The sequence below is a fragment of the Anser cygnoides genome, chromosome 8 (genome assembly GCF_040182565.1).
Source record: "Anser cygnoides isolate HZ-2024a breed goose chromosome 8, Taihu_goose_T2T_genome, whole genome shotgun sequence".
NCBI lineage: Eukaryota > Metazoa > Chordata > Aves > Anseriformes > Anatidae > Anser > Anser cygnoides.
This window is the reverse complement of record NC_089880.1, coordinates 18,418,203-18,434,851: the sequence shown is the minus strand read 5'-3', so window position 1 is coordinate 18,434,851 and position 16,649 is coordinate 18,418,203. Positions and strand designations below refer to the sequence as shown.

Here is a 16,649-nt window from a genome sequence, read left to right as displayed (position 1 = left end):
GCTACTTATAGAAATTGCATTAATTTAATAATGATACCATGCCACCACCTAGGGTCTGCCTCTGAAGTCAATCTTGTAGTGCTAGAAGCTTTGCAAACATAAAATTAAAGGTAGTAATTGCTCTGCTGGCACTTCAGTCTAACCACAAAGTTCAAGGTAAATAAATTCAGTAGAACAAAGTAAAAGACAGTCAAAAACGATATTGGATGAGGTGTTGCCAGAATTTCCCTTTAAGTGTTGTAGCCCCAAACACCTTTGAAGTCAGGGGATCAGAGCCTTCCAGCCCTTTTAAAAATGAAGTAAAACTCTCTCCTGAGACTCTCCCACAAATTTCCACTGTGTAGAACAGAACCACCACATGGAATGGGAAACAAGGTATGAAGTACCTTTAACAATCTTATTCCCAGTGTCTGGAATAACTCCGCTATTATCAAAACAAGAAATAGAAAATAAGTTATAGCGCAAGGCCCCAGCTGAGAAAAGTATGGAACACTGAGCTTGAAGAAAAATAGGTGTCCAGAGTATATTGCATGACCGCACACGAAAGATGACAGAAACGTGGAAGCTCCTAGCAGTCCATAATACACAACTGGATTGTCTGTAACACTCTGAAAGACATTGTACAAACAAAACGGCATTTCACACATTGGCATTGCTCTCCATACACGTGTAGAAATGTACTGGCTTAACTAGCACTAGACTGGCACTAAAGCGAGTTTTTTTTTTTTTTTAACATGACTCCTATGCTCCCTAGGACAGTTATATTCTTTTCATAAGCCTAGTAATAGTTTTTTTTGTTTTTTTTTTTTTTGTTTTTTTTTCCATAGAAATCATTTCATATCAGAAAGACAACATTCCAGTCTGAGATTTGTCTTTGAAAATAAATACATTTTTCAGCTCTTTACCTGTATAATTTAAGCACAGTTCAGTCTCAAGTACTTTAGCATGACAGGTGCAAAGTAACTAAGGCTTCAGGATTGCTTTTTATTTTCTTCATTTTTTTTTTGAACTACTAGCTACTCCGGAAATCTCATAGTTAAAATTATTGCAATGAGCCACTGAGATAGCCATCTTTGAGGTTGATAACACTGGCACAAATAAGTTTGTGGAAGGGCTAAAGAGACAAACAGGCACCTCAATGGCTGCTGGAGTAACGTATTGTATGTCTGAACTTCTGTATTATGTGTCAGTCTAAGACGTCTCTTGGCAGCTGTCAAAGATTTGTCCTGGTGATACTGGCACTAAGGCAATGCTCAGAGGTCACTGGCAGAAACGAGGGACTTCGTGACTAACTCTGAGAATGAGAGCTACCACTGCTGCCGTGACTCATGACTGACAATGGGCCTCAATACCAAGTAGAGATCTGTGAGACAAAGAATTACCCTGTACTTTTGCTCATCAAGATGAGGGCTGTAGAGGTCTGGTTTCAAAAGGCTGAAGACTAATCACTTTGATTTTCTTATTCCAGAAAGGGAGTAAGATGTAATCAGAGCCAAGATGTAACTCAAGACCTGTTCTCTCTCCACAGAGACACTCCTGAGTGCCCAGTCAATGCCACACTGTTTAGAGGGCTGAAGGTGTCAATTAGAAAGATGGGTAGCCGTGCCCCGTCTGCGTGCAGAGAAACTTTTGCTATAAAGCCCCTGATCAAGTCCCCTTTTCAATCCAGAAGTATTGTGTTTCTCAATAAGTTGCTCTGGTGTGAGAGAGAAGGAATGACTAGGAAGCAGCAAGTGTGAACGTGCTATTTTGTTACCCAGCACATTAGGCTTAGCCTACAACGCCTTCCAGAGCAAGGACTGAAGTTGGCTATGACGTAGAAAGTTTTGTAGATGCTGTCCCTCAAAAGAAACTAATTAAAGAAAATTCACAGTAGAAACACTAAAAGAAAGTAGATTTTTGTGGGGATAAAAAGAAGGAAAAGAAACACTGTGCGACAGGAAGTGGGTATGTATGGAAAGCAAAACAATACTGAACAAGAACTGAAGCTAAAGAAACTGGAAAAGCAATAGGGACTTCAGGAGGAACAAAGGAGAAAATTCATGACAGATTAACTAAAGTTTCTTTCACCTCTCCATCCAAAACAGAGTTCAAGTGTCCAAGACTGAGATAACGCTAGGGCAGGTACCAGCAGAGGCAAGAGAGAAAAAGTTTTCCTAGGAATATAATTTTAGTTTTCAAAAAAAATAGTAGCACACAGTGAAGAGAAAGTGCAATCAGAAAGAAAAGCATCTTGTTCCATTAATATATTAGCCATAAAGTGGTGTTTTCCCCATGGACTGTCTTTAAGATCACATGGCTCCTTAAATCTTAGTTTGGGGTTGGTTTATCATAGAAACCAGCCACTAAGACTGGGATGAGGTTTCAACCCTCTCTCCTTCTTATGTAAGAGGATGAATACACTCCAAGGCACATTTGTTGAGTCACTGTCTTCCAGAATCCCTTCAATCCTTTGGGAATCAGTGGTGGACTCAGAAAATCAAATTGAAAGTATTAGGCAACAGAAAAGTAAACCAAAAAAACAACCTTGAAATGTTTAAAAAATCATCATAGTTTTAAACCTAATTAAAAAGCAGTCATAAACTTTCATTTACAAAGATATGTGTAAAACTCTACAATGACAATAACAGCATTTTAGAAACCTTCTTGACAGAAGCATTTTCATGGAAAATCAGAGACCAGATATCACAATTAACACATGCGTAAGACAGACAAAACATCTTGCCAGCACATATGCTCCATGTTAGAAACCGGACTGTAGCTGAATAATTGAAAACACACAGAATACTTCATGAAAACGCAAGTTTGGAGTAATCCATTGAAAAGCTTGGTAGTGAGGAATGAATACTCAGCTGGTTCCAACAGTTCCTGTGGAAGCAGCTGCATATCAGGTTGTATGCTAACACTATCTTCTGTGTTAAGTGAAAACTTTCCAATCCAACATTATTTCATGAAGAATTCAGTATTTTCAAATATCCTCATTCTGTGTTCTTTTAATGAGATCCCAGAAGTAAGTTTTAAATATCATCTTACCACATTAACTTTATTCTTTGAAATTCTTTTGGGTATTTTCAATTAATTTTCATTAAAATTTATCCTTAACCTGTACATTCTACTTCCCTCCATATTCAGCATGGTCATCACCTCTGCCTGCTCATTTCATTTCCCACTTAAACATTTCTTGAGATCCCATCAGCTTCATACTGCACGAGGGACTTTATGACGCATACAAAAAAGCAAATGAGCAAATATTAAGGTCTGATTTTAACAGATCAAAACTTATTTGACAATGCTTGAAGATTCACATCAACTACCTCTTAAAATAAAAGCCAAGAACAATGGGCAGAAGAAGGAAGAATGGATGCTCTAACAGTCAGCCTCTACTAGTTCATACCCAGCTGATATATAGAAAAATACCTCCACAACTCATAATATAATAAAAATGAAGTTTTAAGAAATAAGCATTAATCTAAGCTCAGTTTTACTAGCCAGACATAACAGTACTTACAAGTATTTTTAAAACCGATCCATCTGGACCCTGGTACCATACGCACTAATTCTGGATCACCCTTGTAACAGATGTGGCCTCGATTAGGCCTGGACACAAAGAAAGCCTGACAAAGGGCTTGTGCTGGCTGCTATTTGGGCTTCATATAATCTGTAGTAGAAAAAAAATGTAGCTGATCTGTCAGGAAGGAGGTGTTGTGGACAGCTGATACCAGCTCTGGGATTTAAAACAAACAAACAAACAAAAACTAACACCTGCTAGTTGTAGGTTTCTGGGTGAATTTCTATTGGACCAGTGCTTTCATGGGGCTCTGTTAGTGATCTGACCAAAACTAGCATATTGCCGAACCACAGACAGGCTTTTGAAACCAAAGACTTGCAATAACGCCTTTGTGTACAACATCTGCTCACTGCTGTACCTGTATCAGGTACGAACTAAATGGAGCAGCTGTTAATATCCTTAGAGAGGCATTATCCTCTTCCTTACAGGTACGAGTAACCTGCAATTTTAAAAGAAATCCCTGTCTTCAGACTAAGAAAGGTGAATAGCATTATAACCAACCAAGAAACTGGGAAAACAGTTCTGAAAATGCCACCTAATTACAGTCCAGTTTTAAGAGGGTTTTCTTCTAGGCCAAGTTTTTTTTAATGTCATGCACAACCTGGGTACAAACTGACTGCATCACAGGAAAAGTTCTGCACTTGTACCCTGCCTCAATATGAGTAGAAATGTCTGTGATTTCTAATTATAAGCCCATGGGCCAAGAAAGGGCTGAACGTCCGTAATGGAGTTGGCACGGAAAAATTGGAACTAGCTTCCACTTAGTTATTCAGAGTGCCCTGGTCTGGGTAAACACTAGCACTATCAAACAGTAACGCAGTCCTGACAAGCAACCTTTAAGTTCAGATGAGTTCAGTTTTGTGCCACAAAAACTACGCAATGAATCATTTTCCTAAATCACCCCTGACTCTGTAACACAGACAGGTCACTGGTATGAGGTACTTGAAGCAACATGGTTTCAAATACTTGCTATCCATCGCTGATACAAGAATACAAAATCCAGCTGGGTATGTCAGCAAAGTGAGCTTTTCCTCCCCCTGACGTACGGGCAATTTTCTCAGTAGCTGAAGTGGCTGTTTCCTTTGGCATGACTTCCAAAAGATTTTGTCTCATCAGCAGTGTAAATTTGCTCTAACTGCTGGCTGCTACTTTTCACTATCTTAACTGATTCCTCTTCAATTGCACCTATTGATTGTACAGTAACTGAGTATCTCACAGCAAAGGAAAGCCCTGGATCCCACTCAGCTTTGGGCTCTCTTTAGCCAAGCAGCACCACCTGAACCTGCCCACCTTCCCCTTGAAACAGGGCAGATGGTGTAGCCAAACTTTTTTTTTTTTTTTTTTTTTTACTGTAGAACTCAGTTAAGAATAGTGTCTGAAGTCTGATCTTGGGAACATTCCTGCTCTAGTATTAAAATGTGTGTCATTTTTAAGCTTACGAGCACACTGAACATTTTGTAAATTTAGTCTACTCAGTTTCCACTCTGGACAAGCATCCAGAAATACTTCTGCAGAAGCATGCTTTAAAGAGTCAGCAGCTTCATGTGACCTAACAGATGGTGGACAATATGACAGCTAGTCTATTGAGAGAGTGCGTTTCAGCACATATCCCATCTTACTAGACTGAACAATAAAGCATTATGCTCCAGTCTCCCACTGCTGAAACTTCCCTGCTTGTGCACAGCTTCCATCTGTATTCTTCCAAGCTGATATTAAGCAGAACTTGAACATTAACAGACAGATTAGTTAAAGATACAAGATGGATGATACTGGGAAAAAGCAGAAGAATAGAAAGAAACAGAAGAAAAACATTGGTGTAACCATTTGGTATCAGTAGCAGACACATGCTTCTTGTCATAATTTCTTATGAATTTAACATTTACAGGACTTATTTCAAAATTGTTTCTTTTGACAGAATATTCACGAAATGCATGAGTTTTCTTTTAGAGAATTGGAATGCTGTGATGGATTTCCCAATAGCAAAAACTAATGTAGTATACTTCAACTGTGGGCTTTAAAGTTTATATCATTTTCTGTAATTTGAAGAACTCAGTTAATGAAGATCATGAATAAATATCAATAGATAAGCCCCCCCCAAAAGGAAGAAACCATAAACACAGGAAGTCCAATGGCTAATAAAATACTACCAACTTTCTAGTAATGTCCTTTTCCCTTTGTCTTTACTGTTAAATAAATTGTACAGTAATTGTAAAATATTTAGTGTTATTTGTACAAATCTTGTTTGTATTTGGTGTCACCAAGCATGTGATAACACAGGCTCAATAAGGTATCAATAAGGATGGATGCCTTACTCCATTTAAGGAGTTTGGATTCTCTCTGCACACCAAGGACAAGAAAAATTACTTACTGCAAACAGAAGCCGGTGAGAAACTGGAAATAAAAACTGCATCCAAAACGTACAGAAGTGAATATGTTGCATCAGGAATCACATCTGGAAAAACGTTTTCTGCTAGTGCTTTTCATTTACTTAGGCAAGGCTTAACTGTTATAGATTACAGTGGGGAATAAAGTGAGGGGATTTTGAAAGGCCTTTCCTGAGTTGTGCTGAATGTGTTTGAAAGGCTCTCTCCTGCCTTAGGTGTTTTATCATAAGTTTAACAAAGAGATAGTATATATTGCCCTCCAAAAGAACAGACAAAAAGTGAGCATTAGTCCTCTGCTGCCAGTTAATAAAGGTAACACAACAGGATCGAGGGCCAGTGAATCTCATTTGAGTAAAATACATTTACATAAAACAGAAGACATTCTAAAATTCACAAGTAAAAATAAAGAGTAGTTGCCAATGGCTGGCCAACCATGTCAGTTTGCAGGAATCATGTCATCCTCTATTATATGAAAATTGCCCAAACAGCAAGTATGGGAATTGTTAATGATGGGCCATAATTATCTTTATTTATAACACTGTAACAGGGCTGCAAATAACCCTTCTTTGGGAATAAAGCATATTTTATTTTATTCTTGCAGCTTGTTCCTGACTGCAGTTAGGTAGGTAGTTTATTTTATTACTCATAACCATAACATATAATAATTGATTATACATTTCAGCTACTCTGTTTCACATTTCTATTAGAATGGAGCTCACTTTGCAGTGATTATTATGTACACACAAAACACCTGAGTTGTGGAAAATGTGTGCACTGAATTCAAGTTCACTGAGGAGCAAAACAAAGCCTATGACAAATTCAGAATCTTAAGGTTAAGTAAATTCTGTGACTGTTTTATGTGCTATTTAGGTAGTGGATTAAGATTGATTTTAGCTTTGTTTTATTTTGAGGATTTTGATGCACATGGCACAGAAAAACCAAGTAAATGTCACTGATTTTTCCTAACTTGTTACAGGCTGAAAAAGTAGAATTTGTATGTAATAAAGCCTTCATTTTGCACACTGTTGGAAAAATCAAGTGTAATGTTGGCAGAGAAATGCTGTTTATATGGACAGATTATATTACTGTGTCTCAGTACACAGTCACTCCATAACAGCAACATAGTGTTGTGATGTCCCACCCACTCTCTCTCCTCTACCATAACATCCTCAATCCCCAATACTCATCTGTTTGTCCTAATCATTCAGCAACATTAAAAACCAAACAAACAATTTTCCAAATTGTATCACAAGGAAAGGAAGCCACTGTTTTACAGCTCTAATTACAATCTAAAAAAAGAGAATGTTTTGCTATGCGTATGAACTGCTGAACAAAGCTGTGGATCAAGCTGCTGCTAAGTATACTTGCCACATTCAGAGAGATGCTGGCTTTCAAATGGACCTTATATTACATTATCAGTACCTGTCTAAGCAGATATTTTAAATGTTGACCGAGAGTTCAATTTCTCAATCCTCTGTCTTGGGATATGGACTATTCATAACGTCCAGAGGAGCCGGGACTTGACTTAGAAGCAATTCTGAAAATTTCAGCGGTAACCAAGCATCTCATGAGCTTGGAGGTATGTCTGCTTCGTATTTTGCAGACAATTGGGAGCTCACTTTGACTGCAGTCTAAGTTGAACAGTTTACATGAACAGGACAGTACTGAGTCCAAACCATCGTGTGGTATCTCACTTTGGGACGCATTAACTCAAGAAACAAAATCAATTTAGTCACGTTCACACAAATTCTCAGTAACTCAACCATTGGGTCAACAAGCTCACACCTGCTCATAATTCCCAGACAGAAGTCAAAAATACAAAAGGGCATGGGATGAAATGCAGCAGGCAGAATTGCAAAGCAGCATGTGTAAGTGGTAATTCACTAAAAAAGCACCTAAAATGGAAAAGCTGAGAAAGATAACTTCACAAAACAAAACAAAAGATTGGAGACTGTGGATCACATGCTGAACAACACACTATTGCAAAAACTGGGGTGTATATGCAAACATATGGCTTGTAAGAAGCAATTTTTCCTTTCCACTCAGCTGTCTGAAGCAGCTTGGGCAACAAGCTGGAGTCATAGGTGTAGAGATGAGTTAGAAACAGGTTACAGGAGAGTAAGAAGGTGATCTAAATTATCTAGAAAACAGGAAAGGCTAAGTGACTTAGGATAGTGTAGCCTGAAAAGACAGAATGAAGGAGGGACGCAGTAAGAGCTATCATTTGCAAAAGGTTGTTTCAAGCAGAGGAGGGTCAGTTTACACAATCAGAGGAACTTCAAAATAGCCAGAGAAACCCTAGGCTGCCTGCAGGTCGTGGAGCCTTTGTCCTTGGAGGGTTTTAATAAATGGTTTGCCAAGCATTTGTCAGATGTGATATAACTGATTCTGCCCAGGCACATGGACTACATGTCAACTCAAGGTCACCTTGAGCTCTGTGATTTTACAGAGGGCAGACAAAACCAGTCTGCAAAACACATCTCAGGCTAAATGTAGCCTCTCAAATCATTTCACTGGAAAAGAATTGGTCATTCATTTACTTGAACGTGCTTTGGAAGATCACTACAACTACCTGTAATGTTCACTCAACCTATTAGGAAAAAAACCAGAATTAACTCTGGCAAATATTTCAAATGGGGATTTTTTTTAAATAGTATGATTCTGAAAGACCACAAAAGGTATACCTGACATCTTATAGCTTCAAAGGAAAAACAAACTTTTCCTTTGAGAAAAAACAATGAAAAAGTTACTGCAAAAAATTACTCCACTCTCAAATGGGCATAGAATTAAAAATAAAATCCGAAAGAGAATTCCAGCTTACTGCTTCACCAGTTTTTCCAATGTTTCCCTGGTCTCCTTGTTCTCCCTGTTAAATGGAGAAAACAGATAACGCAGTTCATTAGAGAAGTAATTTCTTTCATATGTGTATATTAAAGTTCTTTATTTTCCTAAGAGACACTTTATTTTCTAAATTACAGCAGCAAATTATAACTTTAAAAAATAAAATTAAGCAACCAGCAAAAAAATAAATATTGTCATTGGCTAATTTTAATTTTGTAAAAAGATGTAAATTTTGTCCTAAAGTATTTATAAGTTGCCCATAAAAATGAAAGCTGTGCATTAAGGGCTCACTAAATACATTTAGTCAGCAAATACTGTAAACGAATGATATAATTTTAATTGAAATCTTCTTCCTTGCAAATATAATCACCTTCATTATTTTACAGTCGTTTCAAAAGTAAAATGTTACCTGTGTACTCTGTAACTTTTACTACATTACAAAATATTCTATTAGGAAAATTAACATTTAAATTATATTTTAAACAAATGATTTTTTTTTTTTTCCTTCCAGAAATTCTGTACTTGAAACTTGAAGGATTAAATGAATTAATTCTGTTCTTAATAATGCTGCCAGCCGAGTAGCATTTTGCTATGTATTTTACAGGTGAAAGCTGGGTGTATATGTGGCATGAATTATCAGTCTTTGACTATAATCCTGGTGCCCCGATGAACAGTGATTTGGGAACTGTTTGCTCAGATTACAACACAGCATTGAGAAATTTTGCTGCCACAAGATCCTCTTTCAAATTGTAGCACTCCTCCTTTCCCTGCCTCCCCAAGTTCTGCCAGCACAGGAACTGCCCTCGGTCCCTTGATGGCCCCCAGGCCAGTACCCTTTAAATCTTTCTGCAGCTACACCTCTATTTAGCAGGTGCTATCTTTTTTCATACATCTCCTAGACATGCATAATTTTCTTTTCCAAAATGAGATCTTGTGAGAAAGCAGAGTTACCAGTATGATATACATTTGTATTATATGGAAGCATATGTAATTCTCATTCTTTCACCGGCACATCACTGTACATTGGACTATATAAGTGTACACAGCTGATACTCCAAACACATGTTCATTTCATAAATAAAAACAGCATTTACCTTTAAACCTTCTGGTCCAGGGTCACCTACATAACCTTTCTGTCCTGGCCTTCCCTAAAATAAATAGAAAGGAATATTAAAAATATTTTAATGTCATCCTCATTTCTGTGTTTACCAGAATACATATATTAAAAAGTGTACAGTTTAGTAAAATTTAATACCTGTGTTCAAAGTCAGCGTATTTATAAACTTAAGTCTGAAAACACTATTAATTATCACAGACCACACTAGCGCAGAAAGCAGAATCTGTATTAACTCTCAGTTAACGCTAAGAAAAAGTCACAATCCAAGAATCAAACACTTCATATTTCATTTTTAAAACCATATTAAGGAGACAAAGAAAAGACAAGGTCATGTTCTGTCCTGGCTAATTCCAGCAGAACAGGGAGTAACAGTAACAGAATTTGATCTCTAGACTTTAGGGACTGGTGTCATAACTGTCCTTCCTCAATGAGACAAAGTCTACTCGAATATCTTTTCCTGTGTTTACCAAATTAATTATTATAAACCTCATTTCTCTCCGCTATCATTTCTCTGCTAGTAGATCTTGGTGTTATGATACTCTGTCAATGACATAACATTACCTGGAAAATAATATAGCAAGACCAATCTGAGCAGAAGGCCATGAATTGAAGCGATCCTCGAGGAATTTTCAAAAATACATCCCTCCCTTTGTTGTGACAGAACCACAAAGGCATAAAAATTGAAATATTTTTCTCCTGAATTTTCAATTAGATGTTTATAGCTTATTATGCCTCACTTTTAAGAGGTTATTTTTATTTCAGGCAATCTTTACTTCCTATACAATCTAAAACATGACCTATACATTTGGTATATGAACAACATAGCCCTGTCTAGACAAACTTTCTCCATCAGCTCTGAGGCAAAAGCCTTGCTCCAAAAGTAAAGGTCCAATAGGCTGGAACTGGCTCTTCAGCAAGCTGTTAATGAAACTGATGAAATGTGACAATTGGAGAAGGAAAATAAACACCACGTTTTAATGATTCAGCATCAAGAAAATGCAGATTTCTGCTAAAAGGAAATTATCAGCCATTAGACCATGTGTTTGTTCCAGCAGACTGAATAATTGCAATCAGACTCTGTAATGAGAGCTTTCCTTTCCATATTGGGTGTCCTGAGACAAAACTGATCAAAGCAGCAGGCACCAAAAAAGTTCCTTCAAAAAAGATGTGATTTTTTACATTTGGCTCTTTTGCTCTGGCTTCTTTGTGCCTGTTTTTCACAGCAGAATGTTAGTTTCTGGGCATCTGAGAAATTCTCTATTAATTATTTTAATAATATTAAAATGTTATTATCTTAGTAGGTTTTGTGACTTCTCATATTAATCCTCTTTCTCTCCCATTCTCTCTCTCTCTGTGATTTCATGCCCGAATGACTTCATTTTGTTCTCCAAGTTCCAACAAGTCTCAGTGCGTTAGGAACAGGCTTTTGTTTTGGAAATGGATTAGCACATGACACAGCCTGGAATGCATGGAGAAGAGACCATGAAGACTGGTTCTGAGAGACTCCGATAAGGCAAGTCATGTCTTCCCACAGGGCTTAGCAAAGAACAAGCGATGTGCTTCTGCAGGTTCCTACATGCTCTTTTACTACTACACTGCAAAGAATGTGAAGGTCTCTGTGGTGAGCAGGCTGTAACACAGGAATGTTTTAAATGGAATTCCTAGAAAGAAAACTAGTGGCCACTATTAACTACCTAGATGATTTATTTCAGTCCGGTCATACCTGAATTGCAGTTACGGCTTGTAAAGCTTTCTTAGCTGTACTGCCCCAGTTACATACTAACTTTGAAGGACACATGGCAGATGCAAGTCGGTCAGAGAATGGAACAAGTGGATTTAACTGGTAAAACAATTTGAAATGCACAGATTTGGCTCTCAGCAGGAATGCAATACAATTGTAAATCACATGTGGAGGAAAAGCCACTCACAGAAGGTTAGGCTAGGGATGGCTGCTTTTCTACTTGCTAACCCCTAAGAAAGTTACCCTTCCAGGGCAGTGTGATCCCAAAGGAAATGTATTTCCTAAAATATTAACTGAAAGTTCCTTTCAGGAAACAGCAACCACCTGTGCTTCTTCTCACCTCACTTCTCACCTCACTTCTCAATGGATTGAGTACAGGCTTGGGTATTTTAATATAAACTCTCTCATTATCTCTCAATTCCCAGCTCTCCTCCACAAGCTCCTCACATGCCTTCAGCCCTCAGGAAGACACAAGCCGCTTTCAGGAAATACTGCACGGGGGAGTGGGGTATTTCTGAGAGCACTTGCCCCAGCCTTCAGGAGGAACTGCTCATCTAAAGCCTGTAAGATACCAGCTTCTGTTTAACACATCTCAGAAATATCAACTTGCAGCTCTTTTTTACGTTTTGGTTTAAAACAATTTCCCCCCTTCAAAAGCATTTTCTGCTCCTGTGATGAACATACAAAAAATGCTTTCACTGACAGCTGACTACAGACAACTACAGTGTTAACATTGGGATAGCTTTTGAGAAAGAGTTGATTATGAGGGAACTTAATAAACACAGACAGTTCTTTAATGTTCAATCTACTGTATTTTCACAGAACAAAGAAACGCTAAAAAAACAACATTTTTTGATTTATGAGGATACATTTAAGAGAATGCAAGTATTTGACACTGGAGTAGAATGGGGGGGAAATCCTGTGACCAAATTCAGCTCAAAAATCCCTTTCTCAATTCAAATAGGCTGAACTCTGTGGAACCTGAGACATCCTGAGTAAGCAGGGAAGCATCCTCAGTTTTGACTCCAGCTGTTTGAGACGTATGGGAAATCTTTTCAAACCTGGGACCTGGAGCACAGGTTCATATTCACCTTCTGCTCCAGTAGAGAATGATCTGTTTTTGCATCTGTCAGGTGGGACCCAGAGGTTTTTGGTGTCATGTACTTTTTTTTTTTTTTCCGTAAGTAAATGTTAGGAAGGAGTGGGGAGGATGGCTGGGAGGGGGAAATGAGGAGAAACTGTATTGCTGCCTGCTTGGTGCATGCCTAAACCTGACCTTGGGGCTGAACACTTTAACCTGAAAACTATACAGTAAGGAGATGATGAATTCCAGAAAAACTAGAAATCATCTCCATTACTGTTCAATAGAAAGCTGGAATAATTTTCATAAAGATAATCAAAGGTTTAAAATACATAATCTACAAGGATACTTTACTGAGTTTAGAGAAAACCAAAGAAAGTGAGGATAACAGCTGCTGAAAGGGGGAGTAAACTACTGATGTCTGTACCTATATGTCTGTAGGACAGGAAATCAGGTTGTATTGAGAAAAGCAGGCGAGACTTTTAGACAGAAAGGCCAGACATTAGAAAAAGTGTCAGTAAAACAAGCAGAGCACTGAAGCAGATTGCCAGGGAGAATGAGGAATCCCCTATCCCTGGGGGCTGCAAAAAATAAGTAAGAAACATCTGCCTAGAAAGGCAGAGCTGACAGCTGACGGTGCCTTGGGGCCCCAAGCATGGCTTGAGCAGTTCCTTCAGGTCCCTCTTGGAGACCTCCCCTGCCCCCTTGGATACTTCATTAGTTCACTGAAGACAAACACAACAACACAGCTTTGACTGCATTTACTTTCAAACATGTTTTAAACTTCCTTCAATGAACCTGGAAATTAAGCCTTATGTAAATCAAATGAATGTAATCAATCGCAATCAAGCGAACATAACTTAGAAAGATGGATGCATTCCAGAGTTAACTGATTCAGTCCCATTAAACTATGTATAATGGAACAACTTCATGACCGGGACTCTCTCTCCAACAGGCATGCTGTCTGCGTTACAAACGGGAGGGAAGAAGCAAGGACAAGCAGCGTTCAGGGAGGCAGTGAGGAGAAGCTGGCCTGGAGCTGTGAAACAGCTCGAGCCAACAGAAGCCGTAGAATCCAGGCGAGAACAGATGGGCCCCGGGATGAGGGGAAAACAGGCAGGGCTCCACACCAAGCAAAATTCCCATTTCCCCTACCTCTCATTTCAGGGGGTAATGTTAGCCAAGAAGCTACTCAAAAATGTCTGGAGACAGCAACCCAGGGGCCCACCATGGATCCACACATTCTTCTCTCAGCAGCTCGTAGTGAGAGAGAAACCACGGAGCCGTAAGACACGCCAATGGTGTACACATTTCCCATTGAGAGAAATCAAAACCAAATTAATTCAGGTCAAACTGACCCAAAAGAGGTTAAAAATATTTCTGCCTGCTGGGCTACATAGAAAGTTTTCTTCTTGGGTCACTTTGACATCAGCTGATGGTGGCCAGCGCATGCATGGTGATGCAGAGAATGTGATGGTCGGTGTCTGATTGCCCGTGAGTCACCCGCTGCTGCATCATCTTTCCCAGTCGCCACAGCACAACATGGGAGATGCTGTCCAGCCACAAAGCCCTTCCCAAAGAAGAAGATTCAAAGCATGATGCAGCCAAAATAAAAATTTCCATGAGGCTCTTGGCAGAAGCTCAGGCAGATGAAACAATATCGAACTGAGTCACAAAGCGTTTCAAATTTCTGCTCAATTTTTTTCCTGTTTCCTCAGCTAAAAAAAAAAGTGTTATTTTATTATTCATTTTTACTTATTTCATGTGGCAAATAAGCTTTTTAATGTTATTTCTAACAGAAGAAAATTCACAGCTTTGACTAGCTAATGAACAGCGAAAATGACAGAGGTATATTCTCTCCAGAACTGGGGAGCAGTAGAAAAGACCTCACTTTTGATTTTTATTTTTTAAATAAGCTTCAAGTCCCCTAGAATGCTTAGATGCTAATAAATATTCCTAATTAACGAAACTGGTGAAGGTAAATTATCTTTTAAAACTTATTAGCCCAAACAGCATTGTGAGTTTTCATCTTTAGTGTTCTCAGCAGTCTACCACATCAATTAGAGAATGCTTTCTTAAAGCATCAGTCCTTTATATCGCTCCCTACAAGGTGAGTCTCATGATGGGTTCTTCTCCGATTTCGATATTTCAGTCTATCAGCTGATTCGGGTTTACAGAATAATTTATTCATGAGGTGGCATTTCAACACAGTCACTTCGCAGAGTAAATGTATCTTTTAAACCAGTACTTCTACTAAAAAAAAGTCTTCCATAACAAAATTACTTACTCTTGGGCCAGCTCCTCCAATAGGTCCATCTGGTCCTACTTCTCCCTACAAGAAATCAGGACTTCAATAACCTTGATGCAAATACTAGCTTAAAAAATAAATAAATCTGTAGACAACTGTTTTTACTTATTATGTCACATTACATTTGCTTCGTATGTGTACGCATGGGTCTTTGAGTCTGACAGAAGCACTGTAAAAGAGACTAATCTGATTTCACTTAAACTCATTAGCCAGAAAGCCATGCCGTATGTCACCACCAGAAGTGGCCAGAAAGGCCGTTGAACTATTGATATCTTCCTTCACAGCAGTATCTTGATGATTCTGAGCAAGGGGAGACCTGACAGTGATGGATCAACCTCTGTCTGCCCAATACACCTACTTGTAGCAACATTTCACACTTCCTAACTACAAGGACAGTAGGAACATTCTTGCTCTTTTCCTCCACTTGGCTATGGTACAGCCACTAAGTTAGTCAAGCCATTTAGGCAGGGCTTATTCCTGTCTTTTCTTGGGAATGGAGGAAGACTAGAGGGTCAGGCTTGTCAGCTGTATAGTAGAAGAAATGAGACACTGTGCCTGTGCTGCACAGTGCACTGATATAGCTATGCATGCTAATTAACACCAAAGCACAGATTTGTATCAGTGCCATACCGGGAGCTCATGCTGTTATTTAACAGTTATCTGATCATCCTCAATGTGTAAGATTTTCTCCAGCTTTTGCAGGAAGTGGTATACAATCTTTTCAATTCAAAAAAATACATAGCAAAGGAATTAAGAAACACTATCTGCAGCTTCCTGGCTGCTAACTGAATGGATCATTTTGCCACTGCTAGCTTTTAATCATTCAATATCTGTCATTAAAGTCCTAAGTAGCCTGCTTAATTATGAAGACTAAAGGTCTATTCCCAGACTCGTTGATTAAATAATTTCTAATGTTAACTATTTTTAGCCTAATAGACATGAGTTTTCATTTTTATTGTGATGAATTAAGAATACCTAATAAACTTGTAAGATGAAATGTTGCCTTCCTTCCCCTTCAATTAATAAAGGTCTCAAAGATCATTTAAATCTATCTCAGATACTGTAATTAAATTCATATTTGCTATCTATCTCTACACACACCCCTGCTGTCTGCCTGCTTAACAAAAAGAAGCACGTCAGACTCTGGACCCTTTGAGACTCCACTGAAATCACTTAAATTATGAAATGGATGCATGGCCCTGTAACACCACTAAAGTCTCTCTGCAACACCAGCCAAAATACAAAAAAAAAAAAGAAATCTTGCATGACAACACCATAAATACCTAACCATTATCGTTTAACCCTCCTCCTCCTCATAACATTTTATTTTAAACAATCTGTTGATCAAATAATTTTTTGTATCTTACCTCAACTCCTTTGGGCCCCTGTGGCCCTGGAGGCCCTCGGTCACCCAGAAGTCCCTGAAAATCCAAACACACACAGTGAGATCTTACATCAACTAACAATCATATTGGTATAGTCTCTTCTCCTCTTAAAAACCTGGACACAAATGCAAAACTGAGTAAGCAGACCTCATTAAATACTATTGTCCATTTCCCTTAGGAAGCCAAGAGAATATGCAGCAGAATTTTTATATCTGCTGGAAAGC

The 16,649-nt window shown here is 38.5% G+C and overlaps 1 protein-coding gene across 3 annotated transcripts in view; it reads right to left on the bottom strand.

The window, feature by feature from the left end:
- Nucleotides 1–16,649, bottom strand: part of COL24A1 (collagen type XXIV alpha 1 chain) — a 134,972-nt gene that overhangs the window by 52,538 nt on the left and 65,785 nt on the right. For all 3 annotated transcript variants that reach the window (XM_048059107.2, XM_048059108.2, XM_013177986.3), the window contains exons 21-24: nt 16,408–16,461; nt 15,020–15,064; nt 9,888–9,941; nt 8,774–8,818 (exon numbers count right to left, since the gene is read on the bottom strand). In XM_048059107.2, coding sequence (XP_047915064.2) covers nt 8,774–8,818; nt 9,888–9,941; nt 15,020–15,064; nt 16,408–16,461 — 198 coding nt within the window. The remainder of the gene's footprint in view (nt 1–8,773; nt 8,819–9,887; nt 9,942–15,019; nt 15,065–16,407; nt 16,462–16,649) is intronic.